This window comes from Taeniopygia guttata, chromosome 3 (genome assembly GCF_048771995.1).
Source record: "Taeniopygia guttata chromosome 3, bTaeGut7.mat, whole genome shotgun sequence".
NCBI classification, from domain to species: Eukaryota; Metazoa; Chordata; class Aves; order Passeriformes; family Estrildidae; genus Taeniopygia; species Taeniopygia guttata.
In genome coordinates, this window is record NC_133027.1 from 4,665,754 (window position 1) to 4,680,628 (window position 14,875).

General features: G+C 43.9%; 1 protein-coding gene across 5 annotated transcripts in view; it reads right to left on the bottom strand.

The window, feature by feature from the left end:
* Positions 1-7,791: 7,791 nt before the first annotated feature.
* The window catches only part of TFAP2B (transcription factor AP-2 beta), a 32,444-nt gene continuing 25,360 nt past the window's right edge, over positions 7,792-14,875 (bottom strand). For 4 of the 5 annotated variants that reach the window (XM_030269905.4, XM_004174981.6, XM_072926281.1 and 1 more), the window contains one exon: positions 12,753-13,500. In XM_030269905.4, coding sequence (XP_030125765.1) covers positions 13,200-13,500 — 301 coding nt within the window. In that variant the 3' untranslated portion in view covers positions 12,753-13,199. Of the gene's footprint in view, positions 11,839-12,752; positions 13,501-14,875 lie in introns of those variants that run through there. The other variant, XM_072926280.1, reaches the window with a different exon arrangement.

Here is a 14,875-nt window from a genome sequence, read left to right on the forward strand (position 1 = left end):
CACCCATCAGAAATCCCATTTCTGTGTGTCTCAGAGGGGCAGGAGAGCAGAGAAGAGCAGGTAAGGAGGGACACAAAAAGAGGGAGCAATCTCTTTTCATCATCCAAACATCTTCAGGACTGGACAGATGCAAACCACAGAGAAGGGACACACCTGTATCAGTGTCATGGGGATGTCACCCCTGTTCCACACCCATCACTGGGTGCTCTGCCCAGCATTCCATGCAGGAATTGAAATACCATGGCTGCTCCTGACATAACCCTTAGCAAAGACAACAGAAGGAGGTTATAAAAGCATGGAGGGTTAAATGCATCCTGCCATGTCCTCGTGGAAAGATTAAAAGCCATATTTTTGCCACAACCCTATAACTTTAAAGATATAACAGAAATTGTAATGCAACATAGAACAATTAGAAAGTATTTCACCCCAGCATTGTCATAATCAACAAAGATCACAATGACAAGGCAGTAAGAATATTTTGACCAAATGGCTTGCAAAGTTCTTTTGTTTGAAGAAGATGAGATTCAGGTTTGGCTGCTGTGAATACTTCTAGGTTGATTCCTGTGATTATTGTGGCTTCAGATAAGTTGTCTTGCTGCAATGTTCTTGTATGACTTTTATAAGTCAGAGGTATTTTAATCAACATTTTTCCAAGCTGCTGTTGGCTGCTTGCTCCTCATTCTTTTTCAGGACCCCATCTTTTTACCACCACTATTTTAAAGCCATGCTAAGTGCCAGCACTCCATAGTCACCACTCTTACACATCGTACAGAAATAGAAACATTTTGGAAAATGCAATCCTGGCGTAACTAAGATAAAACCCGTGAGTTTTTGCCATACTTAAGTCAAGGTTAAGGACAAGGGGCAAAGATCTGGGTTCCAAAGAGTGAAAATCTTTATTGTGATGGTAAGGATTACAATTCAATCATTTGCTGGGAACATTAAAAGAAATTTTAATTGTCACTCTCTAGGAGGTGCATTCTGCTTTTCAGCTGATGATCCATCACTGCCTATTTTGATTTTTCATCAAAATATGAAAAATACCTTCAGAGTAGAATTTTTCTGGAGGCTTGATTGTCTAAGACTAGACCCAGCCCGGAGGGTCCATCGGGATCTCAGCAGAGTTTCTGTGGCACCACTGGCATCACAGTGCTCAATTAACTTTCTCTTGAGAGGGTTTTTGTGGATTTACACCCAAAATGATCCATGTCTGATGTTTGTAGTGGGCTCGTTTCCTATGGAGTAGAGGAAGGGAGAAAAATCATGCAGCAAAACATATGCCATTATTAAAACAAAAACTATTATCAGGATAGAGTAGAGAGAGCAACTTTGCAACAAAAAAGATCCCAATCCACATTTTGGGTTCACACCTCTCAAACAGCTTGTGGGAAAATAGTAACAGCGACAACAATAAACACAGGAGCAACAAAATTGTGGAATCCCAATGCCTGTGCCCACAGTGAGAATAAAAAATGCAAAGCCTGGGCCACCTCGCCTTTAATTTCCTAACTGCTGTTTTGTAAGGCTGTGTCATGCTTCTCAGTTCAAACACGCTTTGGCTCTTTATTATTCATGGGCCTTTTTCTCAGTCAGTGGTGTTGAATAATAAAACAGCCCAGGATCAAATGGGCCAATTCTCCACGCCTGACACCAACTGCTACTGTTCGCTGGGCTCTGCCAAGCGTTGCCTCTGATAATGAGTGGGATTTGGTTAAACAGTAAATTAATGAATAATGAAATATCCAGGTTGATCAGTTAGAGAGCACGCTTGCTTTGCCCCCGGCCAAGTGCTCGGGGCAGAAATTACTCTCAAACGGCACTTGCCTGTGTGCTGGGCTGGATAACTATTTTACAGCCTATTGCTTGACAGGATGTTGGGAAGGGGGCGAGGGGAAGGGGGGAAGTCGGGGAAGCAGAGCGGGCAGAGCAATCTCCTTATCACCCTGCATGGAGGGGAGAGGGGGCCGCTTTCGGGTTGTGCAGACCCCCTCTAGAAAGGGAAGAGGGTTGCAGGGTGAAGGAGGTGGTGATGAGGCTGGAAGAAGGATGACCTCCCTCTTAGGTCTTCCTCCCTCTTATCCTGGCTTTTTTATTATTATATCTGTGGTGGTATCATCATCATCCTCATTATCACCCTCATCATCCTCATCATCCTCATCATCCTCATCATTATTGTTGTTATTGTTATTATTATTGTTGATAATAATAATAATAATAATAATAATAATAATAATAATAATAATAATAATAATAATTCATTATTTCCTAGTCAGGATTAGCAATATCTCTGGGGTTAATCCAAATTTCCCCTCTTCCCCATCACTGTTAATTCTCGCTTTCCATCAGCCATGTCCGATCATGTTTCAGAGCGGGGCCATCCCTCCCGGCAGGGCTTGGAGCCCAGACTACAGAAAGAGCCTCCCGGAGCCGTGTGTCAGGTGTTTTGGGCAAATAAAAGAGCCTGTGAAAGGCTCTGGCTGCACGGGATGGGGCACACAAACAGAGACACGGAAAAAGCAAATGCGGAAAGGAGGAAACAACCCTGAACCCTTCATTTTAATAACCCCGTACTTTTCATTTTCTGCATCGGGAGAAATAAGTAGCTGCGAAATATTTCCCGCAGGTCAGTAACACAAGCACATGTAAGTACACAAACACACGATTTTTACCGCAGGAGAGTGGGGAAAAACCCTCCTTGACCCGCACACGCAGAACTGTACCCCAGCCCAGGGTGCTTATTTGGGGTGCTGGTATTGCTCCACATCAGCGAGAAAACCACTACAATTATCACCTCTTATTCAGGGAAACTCTCTGTAACCAACTTGCCTTTTTTTTTCTTTTTTTTGGTGTTGTGGTTTTTTGGGGGTTTTTTTTGTATGTTTGTTTTGGGTTTTTTTTTCCCCATGGTGATTCTTTCCAAACTTTCCAAACCAGCCCAAACTTCTAAGCCAGAGCAAGGAGGGTGAGGGAAAACTACATATACATACTCAACTCAAAGAAGGGAGTAGAAAACCCATCTCTTTCCAAAATGCGAGTTTTCAGTTCGGGCTCAGCTACTTTCTCTCGTCTCATGTCACGCCTAAGTTAAAGTTTAGAGAAACCTGTGAAGCGTAAGGAGAAGGAGGTCCCTGCCCTGCCCCGGCCATCGCCCCTGTCCTCCCCCGGCAGCTGCCGGGAGCAAGGAAAAGCCTCCAGGCTCCGGCTACGATGGCAAAGTCCCGGGAAATCAGGATTGGAGAGGTTTAACCACAGCCTTCCCCAGTCTCTCAGCCTCATTCATGGGCGTTGTGTGAGCTCCGGGATGCGCAGGTGGCTCTGGGGCAGGTTAGAGCCAGCGTTGACTTCACTTCTCCAGCGAACCACCTCTCACATTCACCCTCTCATCTTAATATCAAAATCCAGAACTTTTCGTTTTCAAATATTTCGTTGCGTTCCTTCCTGCTCTCCAGTTTAAAAAGCATTTTTTACTCCAGACTATTTCCGTGAAAACCATTTACCCAAAAAAATGTTTTCTAGCCCCATTCGCAGTTCTTCCACCACCACCCCCCACCCTCTTCCCATCATTACCAGATATTATACTATGATTTTCTATACAGAGCTGGAATCAGGCTCCCTTTTTCTCAGCCAAAAGAGGTTCCACTCTGCACTGGAATAAAGCGCAGTTTAGGGGTGTCTGGGGCTAATTTCACCCATCTCGTTGGTCACAGCTTTTTGAGAAAACTGCAGCTTTCGGTTAAGTTACTGGGAGTTTCACAGGAGCAAAAAGACTGCCAGGTGATGCTTTGTGCACGAAGATAAACTACTGTCAGTGCTCATTTCATGAGGTAAAAAAATCTTCCCTGGTACTTTGACGGATTTTTACAAGGAAAATAAATGTCCACACTAATTTCCTTCACATTGGTGTTTTAAACGAGTAAAACTATGGATATAATTGTAATTGTAGAGAATGCTCCTAGTAAATCCCAACGTGCACTGATTTATCACCTGGAAGGAGACAGAGGTTTTCGTTTTAAAGAAAGCGTTCCTCTGGACCTGAGGAAAGCATCCTCCTCTCACGCTGTCAGGAGATGCATGAGATTTCGCTGTGTACTTAACAGGACTAATAATGACCCCCCAGAGCACTTCTCCACGCTGGGGAACCGTGGAGGTCCGGTGTTTGCCTTTGTAATAAAAAACAGTCTGAGAATGTTAGATTTGGGTGGTTTGGGGCTTATTTTGGTTGAGAAATTTTCAATACGTTTGCCCTATTCGGGTCCGGAGAGGGTAAAATATTCTGAAAATTCGGGTGAGAAATACATGCGCAAACACACACACACACTTTTTCTTTTTTTTTTTTTTTTTTTTTTCTTTTTTTAATGTTGTTTGGAGGACGCTCCAAGTAATTGCGGTCATTTCGTAGTTGCGTGAGATTATGGGGTTTTTTTTTCTTCTTCATATAAAGCAGAGGGTATAGAGACACTCTTAACTCGTAAACCCGCAGAGGCTTCCCTGCCCCAGGAAGGGTTCGTAGGCAGAGTTGGGATTTTGCTGGGACACCGGTATGTGCGGAAAGCAGCAGAGCCCAGCCCTGAGGGGAGAGCTCCGGGAAGGAGCGGCCCCTTACACCGGCCGGACTCTCCTGCAAGGGTTAAATCCCGAAGGCAAAGACAAGGCGCATTTTTGTTTTTTCCTTAACTCCTAAAAGCCAGTAGTGGAACCGACTCTGGAGCTACGTGAAGTTGTGACACGAAATGTAACACAAAGTCCTGGTGCAGCTGTGCACAGACACAGATACACTTCCAGCGACAGGGGGAAAATATGTGTGGGTGCCTGTTTACGAGACAGAGAAAACGAAGGAATTCGGTGGATATATTGGTCCTGGGGATTATTTAAGACATTTGACTAGTTCCATCATAGGGAACACCAGATGTTATTTATGAGGTCTCGTATAAATGTGGGCCATACCATGCAGGTAGGGAGGGAAAAGGCAGGAAAAAAAAAGCCAAAGTAAGGAAAGGAGTTCACCCCAAAGGGATGAAAGACAAAACTGATGTTTATAACTATATAAATCACGCTGAGGTTTTGTAATGGAAACTAGAACTACCTGGAGTTGAAAGGAAGGGAACGGGGCAAGGCAGGAGAGGTGGAAGAAGGGAAGATCCCTGCTGGTCATGTCCGGGAAAGCAGATGAGAGCCCAGCGCAGTGGGGAGGGGAGGTGGTGCTGAGCTGGGGTACGGCTGGGCTGGCTGGGGTTACTGCGGCTACTCTTGGGTTTATCCCTAGCTGGGGAAGATGCCAGGAGGAAGACCAGGACATAGGTGGATAGGTAAGAAGAGAGAGAAAGAGCGAAAAAGAGAGAGAGAGAAAGAGAGAAAGAAAGAGAGAAAGAAAGAGCGAGAGAAAGAGGGAAAGAAAGAGAGAAAGAGAGAAAGAGAGAAAGAGAGAAAGAGAGAAAGAGAGAAAGAGAGAAAGAGAGAAAGAGAGAAAGAGAGAAAGAGAAAAAGAGAGAAAGAGAGAAAGAGAGAAAAAGAGAGAAAGAAAGAGAGAAAGAAAGAGAGAGAGAAAGAAAGAGAGCAAAAGAAACATCAATCTGATTTTGTCTTGTTGAAGATCTGTGGGAAAATGTAGTGAAGAGGAGATCAGCAAGAATATTCCTGCTTTCTTGACACCACGTTTCCAGAGCCCAGTGTTCCAGTGCCCGAGCTGGCTGCGCGGCCCGGGAGGAGGCAGGACACACCACTGCCTCCCGAAGCAGCGAACTGCACTTTATTATAAACAGACACATAGATGGACTTTGAATTTGCAACCTTGACACAGTCGCCGGGAGCCTGGGAAACTCGGGGCGAGCCATTCCTCGTTTCGTCGGGTCCCGTTTTAAAGGGAGCCGTCGGTTACCACAAGCGGGTTCTTCTGCTGAGCTACAGGAGAGCTTTTCTCGGTGCATTTGTTTTTGTTTTGGTTTGGGGCTTTGGTTTTGGTTTTTTTGTTGTTGTTTTGTTTGTTTGGTTGGGTTTTTTTAAAACCCCTTTTACATAAGTGTTGCACAGTTCCTGAACAACAGAGAAACTTCCTGATCCCCTCCTCTCCCTTCAAACAACCTCCCCCCAGACTCCGCTGGGAACGGCGAGGGCTGTTTTGGAAGGCTTCATGCAAAACATGTGCTCTACTAAAAATAATACTATCGGTGCGATTAAAACAAAAGCAAACAAAACAAACTAAAAAAGCGTGGCATGCAGCCTGGCTTTAGGGAATCAGCTCCAGCGCCGCTGGCATTCCCAGCCCACCGGCATCCACCCCCCGCCCCCCACCTGCCCGCAGCCGGCTCAGAGGGACTGAGGAGGGGAGGTTTGGGGGTCCCCTCTCACCTCCCTGCAAAGTCCAGGTAAAAATTAGGAAAAAGAAAGCGGGGGGATTCCCTTTGCTCTTTCTCCCCACCTCGTTTCCCCCGTGCTCGGACCCCGGGCGCTGCTGTCCCCGTCTCCCCATCCACCCACCCGCCCGCCTCCTCCATCCCGGGCCCCACGAACTTGCTCCGGGCGTTTTTGCCATCACACCACGGAGAGAAAGTAGGTCACGGCTGAGTCCAAGCCTGGCTGAAGCCGAGGCAGCCGAGCCTCGAAAGCTTTCCCATAGAACACACTTTGGGGTCGTCGTTTGCAATGTTGTTTGGTTTTGTTTGGTTTTTTTATTATGATGAAGATGATGATTTATTTTGGACACCATGGGCGATCAGCTGAGCCGGCTTCTGTAGTCCAAGCTGGAAGGAGAGGGAGAAGGGAGGTAGTTTGGGAGATGGAGGTGGGGATGGATTTAACTTTTGCTATTCCCCCATCCCCTCCGAGAGAAATATTAAGTTGTAAAAATCGATCCACCGCCTGTCAGGGCTCCTACACCTCTCCGTCTGCCCTCTCCAACCACCGACCGCTCCCTCTAAAAACCAGCAGCTAAACCCCAACCCAGCCGAGCCTTCAGATCGGGTATTTAACTGAAATAGTTCACCGCAGTAAAAGCGAGGCTTTAAACCGGTTTGCTACCCTCAGGGCTCCGTTCGAGCACACGTGTGTGTGTTTGTATTCAGGGTGACTGTACGGAGGGTTAAATTGACAGTCCTTTCCAAGAAAAAGGAAAAAAAAAAAAAAAAGAAAAAAGAAAAAAAAAAAGGTGTTTTCTATAATACCAGTAAAAAAACAATTAATTAAAAAAACCCGAGGCCCTAATCTGCTCCCCCTCCTCCTTTTCCCAACCGCAGGGTAAACCCAGAGTCACTCCAGAGTGGCTCCGGGTTCGCCCTGGGGATCTGGATCTTCCCTCAGCTCAGCGGCAATTACAAACCTAAATAAATCCGATTTGGGAACGGAGGGGAAAGGAAGGGGGAGAAAGAAGTTTTTGTTTGAATATTTCCTTTTGCTAATTGCTGGTGCTGCAAATGTGGACCCAAAGGTAGGAAATAAACCCGCGTTGTGAATATGAACATCACTCCCGATCTCTCTATACATAAATATACATCTATTTACAGACATCCAGGTATGCATAAGCGAAATGTACAGTTAAAATGACATAGCGGTGAGAGGGAAAAAAAAGTTTGCTGAGTTGCAGGCTTACATAAAATTTTCCTTTAATGGCTTATACTTTAGAAAGAAAAAGATTTATTCCGAATTCAGCTGGTTAAAGCAAAATGAAACAAAAGCTCACATTAACATGACATGAGGTTTATTATAGGTCTGCTTAGAATGAAGAGGTAAGAGTGAGAAAAAATATGGACACTTTTGAGTCAGACAGAAATAAAATACCAACATTTCTGAGAAGCAATATTTATTGTAATTTTTTTTTTTTTTTTTTTTTTTTAATGTAGAGACATGTCCTGAATTTCCCCAAAGCCTAGATTGGGAAAATAAAGACTTCTTGGTGTTATTAGTAAATCCGTCTGCAGAATCGAAGCAGCACCAACATTCAAAAAAACTGAAGAGGAAAATACAACAAAACACAACAATCTCTTTTTTTTTATTCTTATTATTTATGTAAATCAGGTCATCACTGGACAAGAAACCAATTTCTACCCATTACCATAACAGCTTGTCTATAAAGAACAGAAAAGATTCAGATAGGATACTATCTAGTCAAGCGGGATTTTTTTTTTGTTTGTTTTATTTTTTCTTTCTTTTTTGTTTGGTTTTTATTTTATACTTTTCATTTTTAAATTCCCCCACCCATTCACAGAGGTATAGAGTCACAGATAAATAACCCAAAAACTACTTGCTCGCCATATTTACACATTCCCGTTAAATTAAGCATAAATAAATATATACAAACTCAATACTGAATGCCTCTCCGCATTTCTTCTCAGGAAGAGTCGATAAACTGATATTTCTCACTGCATGGTCAGATTTTTCAAGAAGAGGAGGTGAAAGGGATCGTTTGGGGCATAAAAGGAGAATTTTTTTTTTTCTTTCATCTTTCCAGTTTCTCATTCGCTTTTTCATAGCTTTGCGTTTGTTTGGGTCTTTTTTTTTTTTTTTTTTTTTTGGCCTTTATTTCTTGCTGGCACACAGTGTTTCGTCTCTCTCGAAATGTTCAGGCGTTTGCCAGTGTGTTTGGGGATGTTTTCTTTTATTTTTTTTTCTCTTTGTATAAGAAAATATACTATTTGTAAAAAGCCTACGGTCTCTCTCACACAGGCAAGCCGGAGGGGAGGGGGAGGTTGTCTGGGTCGATCTGGTAAATGCTTACGGCAGCTGAAACAAGCACCAAATTCTCCGAGAAATGTATTAAAACAGAGCCGGGCGGGTCTGTGTGATAAACCGGTCAGAAAGAGAGGAGCAGGAGAAGGGAATAAGCCCTTTGGGCACAGCTAAAGGTCTTAAAACCATCCTTCCCCCGCTCTCTCCCAGCCCCAAATGCAAATTTGGGGATTTGGGGAGAGATTGGTCTGGGATGCAAAGGGACTTTAAACAGCTTCTCACAGAGAATTTCTATTAGGTGGGACAAGACACAACCTGATTTTAAAGAAACCATCGGGTTGTAAAAGCATTCCCATAAAATTGGCTTCTTGTTTCCATCACATCTTGTGTGAATAACAACCAGGAAAACAAAAAATCAGGGAGCATACGAAAGAAAAGATCTTTCCAACGGCAAATAAAGAATTGTTATTTAAAAAAAAAAAAATGAGACTAAGAATGAAATAAAATTTACAGCAACCCACCTGTTTGGTTTGAAAACAAACTTCATGGTCTCTCCTCAAACTTTTCCCTTGAGTTACAAAGCAAAGCTGCCGTGTTAATCCTCCTGTTTATTGATTTATGATCCCGAGGAAACCAAATCTTTTAATAACTCAATTATCAGATAAACGTCTGAGGTGCCTCGCCAACAGAAGTAGTCAGGTTTGGAAAGTGGGGGGGAGCAGGAAAATACCTTCCAGGGGGAGGCTGAGTTTAGTTTGGGGGGAACCTCTGTACTCAGCACTGACAGGAGCCACCAAGCAAGGGATAATTCCCTTTGGGACCAGCACTAGGGTGGGGGGAAGGACAGAGAGATGTGCAATCCTGACTGATTGCATGAAATCATAGACCTCATATAATTTTGTCTCCACACTTCGGGGTGCAGATGTGGGGAGGGCCTCCCACTGCAATCAGTGGGAATTTGGTGTTATTTTGCCTGAGCACTGCACAATCTGGCATTTGCAATTTGCCTCCTCCAGGTAGAAACACAAGGGACAGACTGAAACTCTTCCTTCAGCCTGCTCAAGGTTTAGGTTATGGTCCAGGTGACCAAACCTCTGTCTAGGGAAGATTTCAACAGCAGCAGAATCAGGCCCTCACACATGTAAGTCTTTCCCCAAGAAGTTCCAAGGGTTCCATCTCCCCACTGTCCCACAGTGGTGGTGGGATATTGTCCTCTGCAGTTAAAAGGAGAATCCCCTACACCTCTCCAAAGACAGAGAAAGGCCATTCCCAACATGGCCCCAAAGCCTTCAGCTGCAAGCTCTGGGCTGGCAGGGGGCAGATTCCCATGGCCCTGCACATGCAGCTGGGGATGTGGAAGACAGAGTTAATTTGGGGTCTCCCCACACCCAAAAGCTTCACTGGACTGGGCAATGCTGAAGAGCTGAAACCACAGGCTCCTCACAAATCCTATTTGCAGGGGGAAGGCAAGGCAACATCCAACACTTGGTGCACTGCTCCAATAAACAGAATATTCCCATCAGGCAGAGAAGGGAACTGTGCTTCCAGGTGGGGCCATTTGTTCCTCCCCAGATCCCCTCTTTCCCTTTCCCTTGCATCACTGCTGGGCCAAGCCCTACACTGGAGCCTGGATTGTCTGATGAATTTTGGGGTGGTTGGCAAGGGGTAAGATTTGGAGGACTGGGGATGTTCTCATTCAGTCTGAGGGTCCCCAGCCTGCTGGTGGGGGTTCCACTGTTTGACCACCACACATCCTCTGGAGACATCCACAGGGATGTGACAACCCCTGCCACAACCAAACCCACTGGCAGAGACATGCCAGGGTCTAAGCCTGCCTCCAACTCATCCAAACAACCCATGGAGAAGGTTTCCTGCCCCAGGTCCCCCATTTTCTCGCAGGAGATCCCCCAGTGCCCCAGAAGAACCAAAGGTACATGACTGAGGAGCAGCTTGGGAGGGACCAGCGCTCCTTGGGGTTGGATGATCCCTGGATTTCTATTGCCACACATGCCCAAATCGCAAGCAGAGAATAAAAGCTGAGACCTGGCTGCATGAAGATTTGAAAAGCAGAGCAGGCCCTCAGCTGTAACCATGTCTCAGAGAGCCAAGGGCACTAAAGGGGGTAAGAGGATCATTCGAGAGGATCATTTGCTCCTTTGTTTTGAGAACATTTCATCAAGGCATGTTGAGAGCATTGCAGAATTATTTCTCCCTCACTATCCACTCTGGAAAGTATCACAAAATGAAAGAAAGGCTAGGGTTTCTCTCTCTCTCTCTCTTGTTTTGAGTTCAGGTGTATCTGCTTGGGATGGTGGGACTGAGTCCTGCAGCTTGCACAGGGATTCTAGGGGGAGGCCTGACCCCACTGGAATTTTGCCAGAGACTCCAGGAGATTTACCCACACCCAGATCTGACATAAGTAAAAAGATGTGTTAGTGCACGAGCCCTACCCCACTGAGAAACACGTGCAATTACCCAACATGGCAAAATCCAAACAGAAATTCATATCCTTACACTTCAGCGTTATTTTTACCAAAGACAGAGAAATGTATGTTGGAAAAAGGAAAAATAAAGAGAGAGGAAAGAAATAAGACTTCCCCTTCACCCCCACCACCCCAAATCATATGCATAAGACATCCTGTCAGACACCAAACCACCAAGATAAACACTGGAGTTAAGAAGTTTTTGCCCCCCTCACCACACCGACTTGTTCCAAAGCAAGTCACAAGACATATTAAAAAAAAAAAAAAAGAAAAAAAAGCTTTCTAAGAGAAACAGATTTCCTCAGACTGAGCTCAGAAATCAGGATATTCCCTGGCAAACCCTCCCCACTCCCATCACGAGGAGCCAGCTCACATGGCAACTCTTTCCTCCCTGGGTACAAAACCCTAGTGCCAAGCAAGTGCCATAACATTCAACACAGCTCTTATTCTCTTTGCAACAGTACACCTCGATTTCAACTTATATTTTTATCTTGTTCAAATTATTCCCTTTGAGCTTCTTTAAAGAAGTGCACCTACAGAATTCAGTAACAACTGGCTTTGATTTGAAAAAGCAAAAAAAGCAAAAAATAAAAAGTATCAGAATATCAGAATTGTGGATTTTTTTTCTCTGTACCTGATATATTGTGTAGGGATCTCTAGTCCTCTTTGAAGAAGCTCATAAGCCAAGCGGGCAAAGCTTTAGGAAACAGAAGAAAATAAAATAGTGCATACTCCTGAGAAAGAATTACATACTCATATCACTCATTTTTTGTTGTTGTTAACAGTTTAAAAATGGGGAAAGAGCTCTCTCACACACACTAGTCAAGGAAATTAAGAACTGAAACATTAGCATAGTTTGGAATATAAAACTCCTTAGAGAAAAAGAGGAGATCTCAGAAAATTAAGAAATCAGATAGCGCTGACATTGTACCAGACCTTACTTCCAAAATTTTGCAACCCATTATAGACAAGGCATTTTACCATCAAAGACAAAATTACTAAATTACAAAGGTATGTTTGCATGCATTAATATGCGTGGCTACGCACGCATATTTTATATCTATATATATATATATGTATATATCCACATATATACATATATATGCACAAACATACACGGGATACCCCCCTAGGGAGTCAGGTGTGCACATACACAGATGCACACACAGAGGCACACACGCACCCAGACACACCTGTAAATGCTGCCAATCTAAACAGAGAGTCTGTCTAGACCAGGAAAAAAACACAAAATTGTTCTTAAAGAACAGAGCTGGCAGGTTCAACTGAGCCACGGCGACCCCGAACGTCCTTTCTGGTGGCACCCAGAGTTAAGTTCACGCTGCTGTGAACGCAGCTGGTGTTGATGGCTTGGTGAGGGGTCTGGGAGCTCCCCTCCTTTCCTAGTCTAGACAGAACCAGGGTGGTGAGATGAGGTGGAAAGAGCTGGGGGGAATGAGGCCATGGGGTTGCTCAGAAAGGAACACTCTGGAAGATTGTTTTAGTCTAGGTGGAGACAGGATGTTTTTTAAAACAAAAAGAATGAAATTTAAAAAAAATAATAGCAAGACAGACCATGCAGCTCAAGAAATCAAAGCACTGACACCAAAAATGTTTCTCTGATTTCTTCCAATAAGTTATTCATTTCTTTCTTTTATTATTATTATTAATTATTATTATATTCCCCTCCCCCCCAATCATTATTTTAAAAATGTGAAAGAACAGAAGTGGGGAAAAAAATCCTGGTGGTTGTCTTCACATGTTCCTGGCAAGAGACTCTGAACCACTGGTCTTGCGCCATTGTGCTCCTCTGATCTTAAATTATTGTCTTTCTTTTATTATTATTATTTTTATTTTATTATTATTATTATTTTGTCCTACCTAATAGAATTCTTCCAAAGCCCAATCCAGTATTTTTAAAGCTAAAATTAAGACGGTTTTGTTTTAAAAGGTTATCTCTCTCTTCTCCTTTTATTTATTTAACTTTTTTTCTTTTCCTTTCTTTCATTCTAATTTTTTCCTCTCTCTCTCTCTCTCTCTCTTTCTCTCTCTCTCTCTCTCTCATTTTCTGTGTTTCTCTTCCTTGTCTCCAGTTTTACTACCTGGTCCTTCGCCAGATGTGTGCCTGTTAGCAGTGTTGTTGTTCAAGAACATCTTGTCCATGCCTTTGAGAGCTTCAGTCAGGTAGTTTTGGAGGGCCGTGAGGGCAGCGCAGATAGCGGGGGCCCCAAAGCCGTGGGTGATGAGGCTGAAGTGAGTCAAGCAGCTCTGAATGCCCGGTTCCAAAATTGGGGTGGGCCGGCTGTTCCCAATGGGCGTTCTGTCCTGGGCCAAGAGATCTGTAAATTCTTTACAAAGTTGCCTGCAGGGAAGAGAGAAAGGCAAAGAGAGGGAGAGAGGAGCTGCTGTTAGGCTCATCCAACAATTCTCTGTGACAACTAAGGGGTAGGTTCAGGCCAAAATTGATCTTTTTGCCACCATCCTTTCCCCCAGTCGTTCTTAGGGACCAGCCAGGGTGAGCCAGCAGCTCCCTGCTCAGAATGATGCTCTTCAGGGGATAACACCAGTTCTGGAGATTAAAACCTCTCCAGCAGCCACAGGAATGCTTCTGAAGCACTGTGAAAACCCAGCTCTGCCTGGTGGCTTCAGAAAACAACCAGGCTGAAAGGGAGATGTGCCCTGGATCTGCCGAGCACCCATCCTCCTGGAGGCCTGACCCTGGCTCAAGGCAGCTCCCAGAAATTCTCTTCCTGAAGGAAAGCACAGCCATGCACTGAGAGCTATTGGGTGACACAGGGGCCTGGTGCAGGGGAGGACTAAAACAGAGCCTCTGAGACTCCTCAGGCTGGGCCACTTTACTGGGAAAAATCAGGATTTGGGGACTTCATGCTGGCTTGTTCACATCATGAGAAGACAAGCAAGAACTTCCCATTTTATTCTGGAGGCATGACACCCCAATTACCACATCAGAGTTGACATCTGGCTCTTGGTTGTTTGTCTGCACCTTTGAAAAATTTGATTTGATTTTTCTAATGAATTCTCACACATATATTTTATTTTGAATTACTCTGGTCCATAAGACCTTCAAGTCAACAGGTTCCTGGGCAATGCAGAAGCCCTGGAGGCTGTTGGGGTTCCCACAGGAATAGCTTCTTTAAGGATACCCAAAGGAATAAGTTTTTTAAGACAGGTGCCTACCCAGGGACTGGAGATAAAAAAAGACAAGAATTTAAAAAAAAAAAAAAAAAAAAGAAAAAGAAAAGAAAGAAACCCTTAAAAAAAGACATTCATCTCTCATCCTCTGAAATTCTCTGAAATTCCCAGTGGGTTAAAGGTTTCAGAGGGTGAGGAAAGATAAAGGTCTACTTCTATGTGTATTATCCATTAAGAAAGTGCAAGAGAGGAAACTTTGAATTTGGAGAACAAACAGTAATGAGTCCAACATTTTACATCTTCAAAGAGCAAAGCAGGGTCTGCGAGCAATTAAAGTTCTGGGACATTAATATCTTCTGACCCTGCGGAAAAGGGCAATCAAATTCCAATCACGTATAAGAAACATCTGGACAAATTTGAGCAAATGATTTTTCAACCCTCTATATATTTCTTTAAATTACACTGTCATCAGAGGCAAGCCACGTCCCAGAGCATGAAATAAATGAGAGCTGTTTGGGCTGGGATTCTCCTTTATTTTATTTTTTATTTTTCTTTCTTTTTTTTTTTCTTTTTTTTTTTTTTTT